The 13,347-nt window shown below is 46.6% G+C and overlaps 2 protein-coding genes across 3 annotated transcripts in view; both read right to left on the bottom strand.

The window, feature by feature from the left end:
• Nucleotides 1-5,071: 5,071 nt before the first annotated feature.
• On the bottom strand, nucleotides 5,072-10,502 carry LOC132539530 (uncharacterized). 2 transcript variants are annotated; one of them, XM_060195544.1, is made up of 3 exons: nucleotides 10,434-10,502; nucleotides 5,642-6,767; nucleotides 5,072-5,120 (listed from the first exon to the last, which is right to left on the bottom strand). In XM_060195544.1, the coding sequence occupies exons 1-2, from the start codon at nucleotides 10,458-10,460 to the stop codon at nucleotides 5,658-5,660; spliced, it is 1,137 nt and encodes a 378-aa protein (XP_060051527.1). In that variant the 5' UTR covers nucleotides 10,461-10,502; the 3' UTR covers nucleotides 5,072-5,120; nucleotides 5,642-5,657. The 2 variants fall into 2 exon arrangements, with proteins under 2 accessions (XP_060051527.1, XP_060051526.1); XM_060195543.1 differs by having other exon boundaries at nucleotides 5,072-6,767.
• Nucleotides 10,503-10,814: 312 nt separating this feature from the next.
• Nucleotides 10,815-13,347, bottom strand: part of CRADD (CASP2 and RIPK1 domain containing adaptor with death domain) — a 251,414-nt gene continuing 248,881 nt past the window's right edge. The window contains exon 4 of the transcript XR_009550877.1: nucleotides 10,815-11,151. The gene's annotated coding sequence lies outside the window, so the exon portion shown is untranslated. The remainder of the gene's footprint in view (nucleotides 11,152-13,347) is intronic.

Genomic DNA, 13,347 nt, shown 5'->3' with positions numbered 1-13,347 from the left:
GCTCACTGTATCTACACCAGACTAGCAGCAGGTCACAGTTCTTTTGAGAAAGGTGAGTCTTGGCACTATCTATGAGATTGGTACGCCAGTCACAACTGCTATGCTAAGCCTTAGGCATCCAGTCTGCCAGATCTCAGGAGATGATGATGAGGTGATCAAAGCCGAGAGCATGGCCCAGTCAGGAAGTTTTATGTTGGGTAGCAAACATTGAGTGTGATCAGTGTGATCATCTTGAATGCAGGGCAAAGAATATAAATAACTCCAGGGAAAGATCACAGTGGCAGGAAGAAGGATGCCCAAAAAGAGAAGCAAAAACAGAGGCAGACTTGAGCAGGGAAAGCTATTAAGTAAAGAACAATAGCTTCTTCCTTGTGGACTAGACTGTGGGCCAGAGTTTCTGTGGTTCTAGTTCTCTATAAGGTCTGAATGTCTAATAGCTATCAGGATGAATTTTTGGTGTCGATAACTTAGAGCATATATGTGTATCTCTGTCAAGAAGCCTCATTAGTGAGAAACCTTCAAACATCTCTCTCTCTCTCTCTCCAAATAGAAAGAACCCAAACCACATCTAAAAACAATTCATAATTTTCTCTCCCAAGGTCCTCTTTCTTATGTGTTGTCTCTGGCTGCCTTTGATATCACTACCCCAATTTTTTGTTTGTTTTTGTTTTGTGTTGCTTTCTCCTAATACCTTGCTAGAGTTGGTCTGTCAATTCATTTATCAGGTCTTACCCATTCCATCTCCAAAATGCAGCTTCAAGCTATCAGGGTTCACATAGATTAATTCACACTCTTCACTCCTAGTAAACATTACTAATACACCACCCCACCACCTCTTCCCACGCCAATACCATGGGCAGTGCTAGTCTCTGCTTAATCTTTATACACACCAGGTATTGTGCTGAGCATTTTGCACGCCTTGTTTCATTTCTCACAAAAACCTTGTGAAGTTTAAACAGTTGGTTCCCATTGTACAGGTGAGAAAATTGAGGCTGAAAGAGAGGAGAAAAGAGGAAAAGAAGTGGAGGGGCAGGGGGATAGAGGACAGGGGAGGAGACAGCCTAGCTCCTCCCTTTCTCTAGGCCTCTGATCTTTCCCCGGTGCTGGAGCCAACTGGCAAGGCAGCCAGGGAAATGTGGTTTGCAGGAGTCAGCTTCTTGTGGTGTAGAGCGAGCACAAAAGGGCAGGGAGTGGATCTGAGCCTGAACAGAATGACTGGTAAGAAGCCAACCCTGAGTTTTCAGCCAAAAGAAAATCTGTCCTGATTCTGAAAGTCCACCGTACTTGAAGAAATGTCCTTCTGTCCTTAATGTTTTGTTTTGGTTTTTTTTTTTATCCCATAGGTATATATATTTGTGTCTGTGAATAACATCTGTCTGTCTTGTCTCCTTTGTCCTGCAGGCTCTGCAAGCCTACTGGGTAAGGCACAAGTGAGTCATTCTCATTCAGGTCATAATGCCTATAGCCTTATGCTTTGCTCAATGGCTTTTTTTTTTTAAAGTCTTTATTGCACCAGGCAAAATTGCTGAAGCTTGATGTCTCCACAATGGATCGTCATTCCCAATGGTTTTTGTTGTTGTTATTTGTTTTGTTTGGATAGAGACAGAGAGAAATTGAGATGGAGGGTGAGAGAGAGGAAGAGGGGGAGAAGAGACACATACAAGCACCATTTGTGAAGCTTCCCCCCGCAGATGGAGACAAGGAGCTTGAACCCAGGTCCTGGAGCACGATGGCATGGGTACTCTAGCAGGGAGCACTATGGCCTAGCTAGCCCAGCTTAATCAATATTGATTGAAAGACACATGGTCTAGGCTGACTTCCTGTGTTTTCCAGACTGAGGTGTGTCAGTGTGCATTAGAAGATATGCCAAGCCACAAGTCAAATGCCGTGCATTTCCCTGGAGAGTTGATTTCATAGTGTGGTAGGTCATTTTAAACATTGTCTGAATATGAAAGTAAAAGAAAACAAAAAGTCAAACAAAATTTATAGGATTTTCTTTTAGATGAAATGGGAGGGTCAGGTAGTAGCACAGCGGGTTAAGTGCACATGGCACAAAGCACAAGGACCGGTGTAAGGGTCTGGGTTCGAGCCCCTGGCTCCCCACCTGCAAGGGAGTCGCTTCACAGGCGGTGAAGCAGGTCTGCAAGTGTCTGTCTTTCTTTCCCTGTCTCTGTCTTCCCCTCTTCTCTCCATTTCTCTCTGTCCTATCCAACAACAACGACATCAATAACAACAACAACAGCACAGCTATACACAAGATACTGGATACTGTACAGCAAACCATAACAAAAGGACTTTTCAAAGTTAACCCAATTACCAAATAATGTGATGATAACATTAACTATCAATTGTCTTTTTGAACCCTAAGACAGCAGGAACCTCACATCTCCACTATAGAGCCACTACCTCCCCCAGTCCTGGAACCCTTGGATAGGGCCCACTTTCCCGTATGCGTCTCCCAATCCAAACCAAATAATATTGCATCCGCTGATCACAACCTAACCAACGCAACGATTGCCACCTCAACATGCTTCACCTCAGACTGTGTCCAGAGACTTCACGTGTGGAATGACAACCCTTCAGCTTCATTACTCGGGTGAGATCTTTCCTTTTATAGTACACTCTAATTTCATCTCAGGTAGTTCACTTTCTAACAAAGTCCCATAACCTAGATATACACCAGTTTCTGTGAGAGAGAGCTTATGTGCACACATATCCATAAACTACTGCAAAATATATACCTGAAAGCAGAAGTACACTAGAGTTTGCAGTGAGTACCTCCCTAACACTTCCTCTCCACTATTCCAAGCTTGGGATCCATGATTGCTCAACAAATTGTTTGGCTTCATATGTTAACTCTCTTTTCAATCACCAGGTTCCAGATGCCACCAGGATGCTGGCCAGGCTTCCCTGGACTGAAGACCCCACCAATGTGTCCTGGAGCTCAGCTTCCCCAGAGACACACCCTACTAGGGAAAGAGAGAGGCAGACTGGGAGTATGGACCGACCAGTCAACGCCCATGTTCAGCGGGGAAGCAATTACAGAAGCCAGACCTTCTACCTTCTGCAACCCACAATGACCCTGGGTCCATGCTCCCAGAGGGATAGAGAATGGGAAAGCTATCAGGGGAAGGGGGTGGGATATGGAGATTGGGTGGTGGGAACTGTGTGGAGTTGTACCCCTCCTACCTTATGGTTTTGTTAATCCTTTCTTAAATAAAAATTTTTTTAAAAAAATGAGAAAAAATAAATAACAACAACAATAACTACAACAATAAAACAACAAGGACAACAAAAAAGTAAAATAAGTAAATAAATAAAATATTTAAAAAATGAGAGAGAGGAAGGTTGGAGCACTACTCTAGTGTACGTGGTGCTGATGGCCTAACCCAGGGACACTGGTTTGCAAATTCTGTGCTCTACTGCTGACCAAGATATATTAGTATTTCCCTTTCTTTTCTCCTTTACTTCCTCCTTTCCTTTATTCCTTCCTTCCCTTCTTTCTTTCTCTCTCTCTTTTTTATCAGAGCACTGCTCAGCTCTGGTTCTGCTGGAGGGTCAGGGATGAATTTTTTTTTTAATTTCTTTACTGGGGAATTAATGTTTTACATTTGACAGACTGAAAAAATAAATTCGTTGAGAGAAACACCAGGGTATTGTTCCACCATCCATGGAGCTCGCTCTGTGTTCCTGTCGGTGGTGCTCCTGGTTTTTGCTGGGGCTCAAATCCAGGACTTTATGCTTATAGTAAGGTGCATGCCCAACTGGCTAAGCTATTTCCTGGCCCCTATGATAAAGCTTTGCTGGAACGCATCAACACTCATATTGTCATATTACAATAGCAGAATCCAACAGTGAGTGCTATCAAGAGATAGCTGGACTCCCAAAGCCTAAAACATTTGCTAGCTGGTCATTCATAGAAGTCTGTGATACCTGCAAACTGTAAGACCCCTGAAGCTAGGAATCATGTCTGTCCAGTGCAATTCTTGACATAGAGACAAGATGCAGGCAACATTTGTTGGGGGAAAAGGGAGTGAGTGGGTGGGGTAGGCTGAATAAATAGCATAGTAGTTATGCAAATAACTGGCATGCCTGAGGCTCTGAGGCTCTAGGTTCTATCCACAGCCCCAACATAACCAGAGCTGAGCAGTGCTCTGATAAAAAAAATGGCTTCCAGGAGCAGTGGATTCGTAGTGCAGGCACCGAGCTCCAGCAATAACTCTAAAAACAAAATAATAATAATAATATCTTATTTTAAAAAATCAGTGACTACATTTAAAAAAAAAGATTATAGGGCTGGAAAGACAGCACACAGTTTGAGGTATGTCTTATGCTCTCTGACTGGTTTTGAGCCCTGATACCACACAAGAGTACTACAACTCTGGGCAAAGCACCAACACTGTGGTGTCTCTCCTTCTCTCTGTCTCTGAGTATACAAGTGCTGGTAGTGGAGAGATCACACAGGCCTCCCCCTCTCTTCCGCACCCCCTGTCACATACCTGCTCTGATAAGCTTAATTGTCACTTGCAGCAGCAGGACGCAGAAAAAGGAGGTTTGGAGCAGAAAGGGAACTCTATCCTTTATTTGCGCTGGCACCTCAGAGTTGGGTGAGAGAGAAGCAGTTTGGGCCACGTGGAGGTAGCAAAAATGGTCGCTTCACACAGCAACCTTCCCTGCGTCTAATTACCAAAGTGAAAGGCGGGCAAGAGAGTGAGGTGCGGAATGAGAAGGGAGAGGAGTAACCATAGCACGCCAACTATGGGGGAATTGACAATGCCCTGAGGGCACAACATGGCGGAACAGGCTCTCAGAGAATGTCCCAACTCTGGTGGGAACTAGCAGTAGCCTGAGGGGGCAACATGGCAGATGTGACTGCATCTGCACAATTTCCCAGCACTTAATGACTTTCATCATTTCAAAGTGAGTGACAAACTCACTTTACCCTGGAACATCCCAGACAGCAGAAAGGTGTTGGTCTCTTGCTTTTATGATGCCTGCCTCTTGAAGGTGTATCTCTTGAAAGATCCTCTTTGGGGCATCCCCATTCCAGCCATGAGTTTAGACAGGGCAGTCGACAGGGAGACCCTGGGGTGGTCAGATTTCTAGAAGAATGGCAGTCTCTATGAGAGGAAAAGGGAGTGAAGAGAAACAGGGGGGAAGGTGAATTACAAGATGTTTTCTTCTTCCAAAAAAAAATTCTATTTGGGCCTCTTATTTACATCTGTATTTAGAGGATGGAAGAGGTGATGTTGCAATAAGAATGAAGGAGTAAAGAAGTCCCCTTTCTTCTTTCTTTATTCCTTTTTTTTTTTTTGCCTGCAGGACAGGGTTATTGCTGGGGCTCTGTGCTGGCACTAGGAAACCACTGCTCCTGGAGGCTATTTTTTCCCCTTTTGTTGCCCTTATTGTTTATCATTGTTGTTACTGCTGCCTTTGTTGTTGGCTAGGACAGAGAGAAATTGAGAGAGGAGAAGGGGGTGGGGAAGAGAGACACCTGCAAACCTGCTTCACTGCTTGTGAAGTGACCCTCCTGCAGGTGGGGAGCCGGGGCTCAAACCAGGATCCTTATGCAGGTCCTTGTGCTCCGCACTATGTGTGCTTAACCTGGTGCTACTGCCAGGGGCCCCATTCTGATACTTACATCTGGCCTGCACTCCTCAGAGGATGTGGAGGTTGGCCACCTGTCTGAACAAACATAGCAGGAAGGTCACAGAGTGGCACCAAGTCTGTAAGGCCCTGGACCCTAGGCTCCCCTGAGGGGCGCCCCCATCTCCTCTCGAGGACATGGGGAAAAGGCCTCCTCCCCCGCTGCTTGCTGGGCTCCACAGGCCCCTGGGCTGGGCTGGGCTGGGCTGGGCATCCCAGACCCCAAGGCCTCCTGCAGCCTGGTGCTGCCACTTCTCTCCCAGGGTGGTCCAGGCCGGGCTTTCCACGCTCCCTGCTGGAGGCCTGCCATCCTCACTGAGTGTATTTCCAAGAAAGCAGTTGACAGGCTTGGCAGTGCTGTTCCTGGAAATGTTCAATAGGTCATCTTCTGGCAGGGCCGCCCGGGACGGCGGGGTCTGGAGGGGAGGCCGCGTGCTCAGCGCCTGTCCCGCCCGGCCTGGTCCCAGGTGCGGCCTCCCTAGTAGGGCAGGTGGCCAGCCGGCCCCCTGCACAGGCTTCCTCCCTCCCGGGGCGGCGGCTCCAGGAAGACAGGCGCCCTGAGACTGTAAATTACAGAAGAGCACACCGGATCCGCAGGAGGCGCGGCTTGGCCGGTGGTAAACTCTGCAGGGGCCACTTGCCCACTGCCCGAGGGCATTCTGCTCAGTGCCTTTCACTCCGGGAGCTGCGCCTGGACACAGGCCAAGGCTGTAGCTGGGCAGAGGAGGAACTCCAGGCAAACGCCCAGGGCGTGACTTTATCCCCACCCGGATACAAAGCTCTGGGGGAGCCTTCTCAGCCTTGATGCCAGAAGCTTCTTTGTTGGGAGTGGTATTGCTTTGTAGTATGCTTAGCAGCTGGTTGGCCTCCACCCTCCAGATGAAAAGAGTATCTCCCCCTTTGCCCTCTTCCCAACACCCCCAAACTACCTCCAGATAGAGCCAGTTGCCCCCCCCACCCCACCTTGCAAGGCAGTCACCCTTGGGGGGTGAGGACTGCTGGTGTAAACAAAGGAGATGGGGGCCTTCCAGTGGTGACATACCAGAGAGACCCTCTGAATGGCACGTCCAGCAGAGCAGTCTGATGCCAGGCAAGTCATAGGGACCTCTGTGCCCTCGTCTCTAAAGTGGGGAGAAAGAGAAAGGCAAGAGCATGTGAGGGGCACTTGGGATCATTAGTGCCCGGTAAGCCCTTCCAGAGGCGTGAAAACACCCTGAGAGACATACCCATCAATTACCCAGCGTTCAGAGTCTTCCCTCCTCACTGAGCCCAGTTCCCTTTGGAAGGAGAAGCTAGTAAAGTATTTATCAAAGTCCCCAAAACTCTTAGATTAAAATAAACAAATGCGCTAGCAAGCTTTTCTATTTTTTTTCCCTCCATAATTTAAACAAAATTCTGTCTGAGGTTAATGAACATGATTTCCTCTTGTCTTCCTTGAGAGAGGCTTTGTATTTTTTTTTTCAAATCAACACCCTAGGAATTGTGTTCCACTAGAAATGAAGAGAAAGTAAAATAATAATAATAATAATAATAAATTGAAGGGAGTCTTTATTTCCTCCCATACACAATGAATTATCTTTTTGGTTATTAGCTATCTTATCTTTTAGAAATTCACTGTTCCTGAAGACCGTTTATTCCATTTTTTTTAATTGGAAAGGACAGAGAAATCGAGAAAGGAGAGGAAGACGGGGTGGGGAGGGGGAGATAAAGACACCAGCAGACCTGCTTCACCATTTGTGAAGCAACCCCTTGCAGATGGGGAGCCGGAGGCTCAAACCAGGATCCTTGTGCCAGTCTTGCACTTAACCCAGTGCACCACTGCCCGGGCCCAATTATCTTTTTCTTTATAATTGATATCAAAAACTGATGGCTAAAACAGTGGAGCCCTATAGAAAGACACTGTTGCTTTAAATAGAGTTCTGCTGTTACATAATCCCCTGGCTGACTTCACCCAGCCAGCTTTCAAGGAATTGTAAAGAAATCTTTAAAGGCTAATATTTCTCCTGTTCACACTGGCAGAAAAACACAAAGAAAATGGGGAACCTGAGCTCCCTTGGAGGGACAAACTCAAGTGCAGAGTCCTTGAAGGTGGGGCTGCCGTGCCCCCACCAGAGCTTCAAGACTTGGGCAGTAGGTGGGTTCCCTTCCCCTTTCCTTTGAAGCTGGGCTCACTGAAAGATCCAAGGCCACATCTGCTTTAGGAAACAGGAAACTGTGATTAATCAAAGAACACGTAACGGGCCCGTCTAGGGCTTTTCTAGGAAAAACCTTGATCAAACGATCCAACTATTCCTTCCATTTCCCTCAAGGCTGAAAGCCAGAGCCCAGGGGCTGAGGGGTAAATGAAGAGTACCTATGGAAGTTTATTCCCAAATAGACCCTTCCTAGAAAAAAAAGAAAATGAAGAAAAAACAAAAACAAAAAAATGTGTGGGGAGGTGGGGAGTTTCATTATGCTATGAAATTAAAGTACTGAATGTTGAGGTCAGAAATGACAGGAAGTACCCGGGGGGAACACAGACACTGCTGCACCACTCCAGAACACATGTTCCCCAGGCACAGGGAATGGGAGTGGTAACAGGTGTGGGTGTGGCTTAGAAAGGTGAAGGCGGGGCTTCGATGTTCATAAGCTACTCCTGCGGGCGTGGCCTGGCTCTGCCCAGAGGAGCCCACCCAGCACAAGGGATTCTCAGGCAGGGTCTGTCTCCCTCTCTCTCTCTATCTCTTTCTCCCCCCACCCCGTTCTCTCCCTCTGTCCCTCCCCCCCACATCTGCTCCAATATATGGGTGTTTTCAATTTTCCTGAATAAAGTTTAAAATTCCTGAAAAATCATACTTTCCCTTCAATTCTTCGTTGAGTTTATATGTGACGAATCTTTAAATATGTGATGAACAGTGGTCTGGGAGGTGCCGCAGTGGATAAAGCATCAGACTCTCAAGCATGAGGTCCTGAGTTCAATCCCCAGCAGCACATGTACCAGAGTGATGTCTGACTCTTTCTCTCTCCTCCTATGTTTCTCATAAATAAATAAATAAATAAATAAATAAATAAATAAAATCTTTTTTAAAAATGTGGTGAACAAACTCAGTCCAGTTTTCACCCCAATACATGAACATCCATTAGTGTAGGGTCTGTGAAAGAAACCAAGCCCTCTCCCCGGCTGTTACTAGCAGAGCCAGGATAGCGTGTAAGGAATGAGAAGACATCAAGGGTATCAAAATAACCCAGCAATAAAACTGATTATCTTAAAAAAAAAAAATCATGTATCAGGAATCAAATTCAGGGACTCATACATGCAAAGCATGTGCTCTACTACTAAGCTATATCCCTGGCCCTAACATATCATTTAAAAAAAAAAAATCAAAATTAATGTCAAAGAATTCCTGGAAAAATAAAACGATAAAATTTAAAGACAGAATCAAGTTTCATAAAGCATTATGCATCCCCAGTGACCAGCTCTGGACTTTGAGTGATATCATAGTCTTAGAGGGTCTCTGTGAAGTGGATTAATCAAAGGGGTCAGGATTCAGAGTACTTGGTGACTTGTGTGCTCCTAGTCTCTCTGAGTGCTGGTTCTGGCCTGTAAAGTGGGCTGAAGATTGACCCCCCCAACAAGTGTGGTTAGGATAAAATACAACCTTGTTTACAAAAAAAAAAAAAAATGTGAAGAACCATAACCTATGGCAATGCTGACATCCATATCAGAGCATGAAATAATCTTGATGATTTTAGCAGGAGGTAAAAAAAAAAAAAAATGAGGAAGGGAGAGGAGAGGCAGAAGAGAGAAGGCAGCAGGTGACCTTAGGAGCTCAAGTTCAGCTCAGCTCAACTATTTACAACTTGAAGAGCCTCAGTCAGCGTTCCTACTTTTCTCGGTTTTAATATGAGATAGTGATGGATCAAATTGGGTGTCAGTCCCTTTAAAACACAGACACACACACACACACACACACACACACACACACACCTCCCTGCATACCTAGAAACCTATCCCAAGGTCCTTCCCTAAATAGAAAGGAGGGATGCTGTGGGCTGGGAGGTGGCGCAGTGGATAAAGCACTGGACTGTCAAGCATGAGGTCCTGAGTTCAATCCCCGGTAGCACATGTACCAGAGTGATGTCTGGTTCTTTCTCTCTCTCCTCCTGTCTTTCTTAAAAAAAAAAAAAAGAAAGAAAGAAAGAAAAGAAAAGAGGAATGCTAGGAAGAGGAGGAGACACAGGCAATCTATACACCAGGGTTAGAGGAGACTTCCAGAAGACAACCAAGGGAGGAGAAGGAGAAGAGGAAGGATAACAAGAGTGGAGATGCTCAGGCCCCTGGAGAGCGAGTCAGCCCCAGTTTCCCTGGAAACGCCCAGGCAAAGAATCAAGCTGTAGTGTCTTTGATATTTATCCACGATGACAAAGCTAAACAGAGACCCACTGCTCAGCGTCACAGAGATCCAAACACAGTCACACCAGCTTCTGCAAAACTCGGTAATGCTTCTCTGTTGCTCTGTGAACGCTCCGTGGAGGTGGGAACAATGCCTGAATACTGCCCCCCCCACACCCATTTTCAGAGTATTTATACAAGTAAAAAGGGCGGGGAGACTGGAGAAGCCTGAGGAGGGGGTGGGGGCCAGCAGGGAGGGGACCACCCGTGCAGACCCTCCCTGAGTTTCCCCCTGGAACAAAGCCTGTAGCAGGTCTAGCCTGCTCTTGCTGGATTTAACAGGGCATGGAAACAGAAAGGTGTGAGTCTCCCAGGGCACTCTTCTGTTTTCCAAATTCAGTCTTAATTTTCTCACTGCTGGCTGAGGGCTGACAGTTGTCATCTGGCTCAACCTCCTGGTTCAGTCTCTGGTGATCTCCTCTCCCCTCCTTTGGAGGACATGACTTCAGTGAGGCCCATAATTAACTGCTTTCTTTCTCTCTCTCTTTCTTTCCTTCTTTCTTTCTTCCCTTTTGTTGTCCTTGGTTTTTTTTTTTTTGTTATAGTTATTATTGTTGTCGTCATTGTTGGATAGGACAGAGAGAAATGGAGAGAGGAGGGGAAGACAGAGAGGGGGAGAGAAAGAAACACACCTGCAGACCTGCTTCACCGCCTGTGAAGCGACTCCCCTGCAGGTGGGGAACCGGTGGCTCGAACCTGGATACTTAATGCCAGTCCTTGCTCTTTGTGTCACCTGCACTTAACCCGCTCCCATTGCTTCATTTCTTTGGCTTGCTGTCCTGTATGCCAGGCAGAGCCACCTTTTTGAATCTCCCTCCTCCTCCGTAGCATGAACATGCACTTTGTTTAAGTGTGTGGGTGATGTTTTGCCTCTTAATATGAATCCAGGTGCACACACACTTAGTCTGTTGGTGGATCTCTTTTTCTCTGTTGAAAATACTTGAGGGCTGGGTAGGGCGTATACACTTTGCTCTGCATGTGGACCAGGTTGGAGTGCCAGCATCAGATGGGAGATGGCACTGGCTGTGATGTCATTCCTTGTCCAGGCTCTGTCTTTCTTTGTATCTCATTTTCTGAAGGAAAAAGAAAAAAAAAAGTGGTCTGGAGCAGTGAAATCATGCATACTTGAGGGTCTGACTCCACAAATACATAAGTAAGAAAATAAACAAAGCAATCAATCAATCAATCAATCAATCAATCTTGAGCTTATCCTGAGGCCTACTGATTTTCCTGAGTTCCCAACAAATGCTCAAGGGGTAAGGTGGGATTATGCCCCTGAGTGAAGTGTGTGAACATTCTCTTCCCCAGATGGGGACAGTGCCCATGGTGGCTCACCCGACATACACCCTGGTCAACCTGAGCCTTATGCTGCCCTGGAAGTCCTGGGCTGAACCCCACAGGCAGTTCCAGACAGAGGACTGGGATTTCAGAGAAGTCTCAAGGGAAAATAGTTTTCTCCTCAATTGGCTGGACAGCCCCCTGAAACAAATCACCATGTCTTTCGCAAAGGAACAAAGAGGGGGGACTGTTTGTAAGCTTGGGGGGGGGGTGTGGGTGAGGGCTGTGAGTCACAGCTGAGACCTAGAAGTCAACCTCTGCGTTTCCCTTACTGAAGACCAAGAGAGAGATGCACAAATACAAAAGAATAAAAGAAAACAATGCCTGGACAAAGCCCGTTTGCCTGGAGGATGTGTCTCTCTTCTTGGATAGATTTCTTTTCTTTCTTCCTGGCACTGGGGCCTCCTCATTCATGTGACATTCCATTTCTCCCAGGGTCAATGTTGGATTGGTTTTGTTTTGCCATGAACTCTTCTTCCCCTTCTTCTTCTTCTTCTTCCTCTTCTTCTTCTTCTTCTTCTTCTTCTTCTTCTTCTTCTTCTTCTTCTCCTCCTCCTCCTCCTCCTCCTCCTCCTCCTCCTCCTCCTCCTCCTTCTTTTTATTGTGCAGGCGTTTTTATAAGAACTGGAATAAGACAGGGAGCGAGCGATAAGTAAGACTAGCAAGGGCCAATGTGAGGCTGAGGCGAGGCCTGGTAGGCGGAGAGGGGCTGCCTGATGTGTGGAAGGGGGCACTCACTGCCTGATAGGTGGAGGAGTGGGGACCTGATAGGCCAAGGGGTGAGAGGGGTGATCTGCCCTTGCAGGGTCCCGAGACAGCTGGCTGCGAAGTCCATGGACTGCTACAGTCAGTCCTCGAGAAGTCCAGCAGTATAAAGGGGGTGTCCAAGTGCCCCACCAGCAAGTCCGACAGAAGCGTCAGTCCAATGCCAAGGACCAGGGGAAGAGACACTGCACATCTTATCTTGGTGGGGGAGGACAGCCACTGGAATTTTACTTCTCTGTAGAGAGTGAGCTGAAACTGCCAAAAGGTGACAGGTGAACAGAAGCAGGAAGGGGAGACAGGGTGAGAGAAGGGCAGTAGGAAAGTTTTGTCCTTGGACTCTGTGAATCAGGTTCTTCAGATTGTGCCATGAATTCAATCACTGGGCTTTTTCGGTATCTCTCTCTCTCCGGTTGGGGTGGTCTCCAGGGGAAAGGTAATGGACTGGTTCTTTCTCGCTCATGACAGGGGTGACACGAAGTAAAAGACACCAGGGGACTCTTAGCGTGCCTAGAATCCATAGAATCCGTTTATTAGCAAAGTGGACATGAGTTAAATAGAAAAGCAGTGAAGTTAATTGTTGTTGAAATATGTCAGAAATTACAGGTTTCTTAATGGTCGGCATGCCCCTAAGGTAGGGGGCTGGTATGACAGGAATTGATGAGATACAAGACAGTTATTCTCCATGACACAAGCAACTTAATTATCCAAAGGTATTTGAGAGAAGCATAGGGGTTAAACCCGTAGGGTGAGACAGAGAGAAGATGGATATCAAAAGGCCATATAGTTTGGAATTTCTTTTGTCTGGGCTCTGAGGTGTGTGATGAAGTGTGTGATAAGGTGTGTTCTTCTGTGATCAGAAGGTGACTTTGAATAAGTGAATCTGCGTCCATGTGGCCTGCAGTTAATGGAGGGAAGTACTGGGGTTTCTGTGGGCCTGAGAGTTGAGAAGGAAAGAACCAAGTCTGAGTTTCCCCCCTTATGCTCACCTCGGTTGAGAGAGACTTTCCAAGAGGTTATCTTCTCAGACGTCCATCCAAAGATGGGGGTGGTTCTCCCTAAGCTCTATCAGGCTTACACATGGTCCCAACAGGGCTTCAGTGCCTGCACAGATCTACCATTCTGTAAACTTTTATATATATAGAGAGAGAGATAGAGAAAGAGACAGA

Source organism: Erinaceus europaeus, chromosome 7, assembly GCF_950295315.1.
Source record: "Erinaceus europaeus chromosome 7, mEriEur2.1, whole genome shotgun sequence".
Classification (NCBI taxonomy): Eukaryota; Metazoa; Chordata; class Mammalia; order Eulipotyphla; family Erinaceidae; genus Erinaceus; species Erinaceus europaeus.
Note: the sequence above shows the minus strand (reverse complement) of the source record. Positions and strands in the feature narration are given on the sequence as shown.

What these genes read in the sequence shown, in the direction of transcription:
- LOC132539530 (XM_060195543.1), bottom strand. Translation starts at nt 10,460, where the DNA reads ATGACAACTGTCAGCCCTCAGCCAGCA. An exon ending in CTGTCAGCCCTCAGCCAGCA is followed by an intron (nt 6,768 to 10,433) that starts GTGAGAAAATTA and finishes TCCCCACTTTAG; the next exon opens with AGACGAGGGCACAGAGGTCC.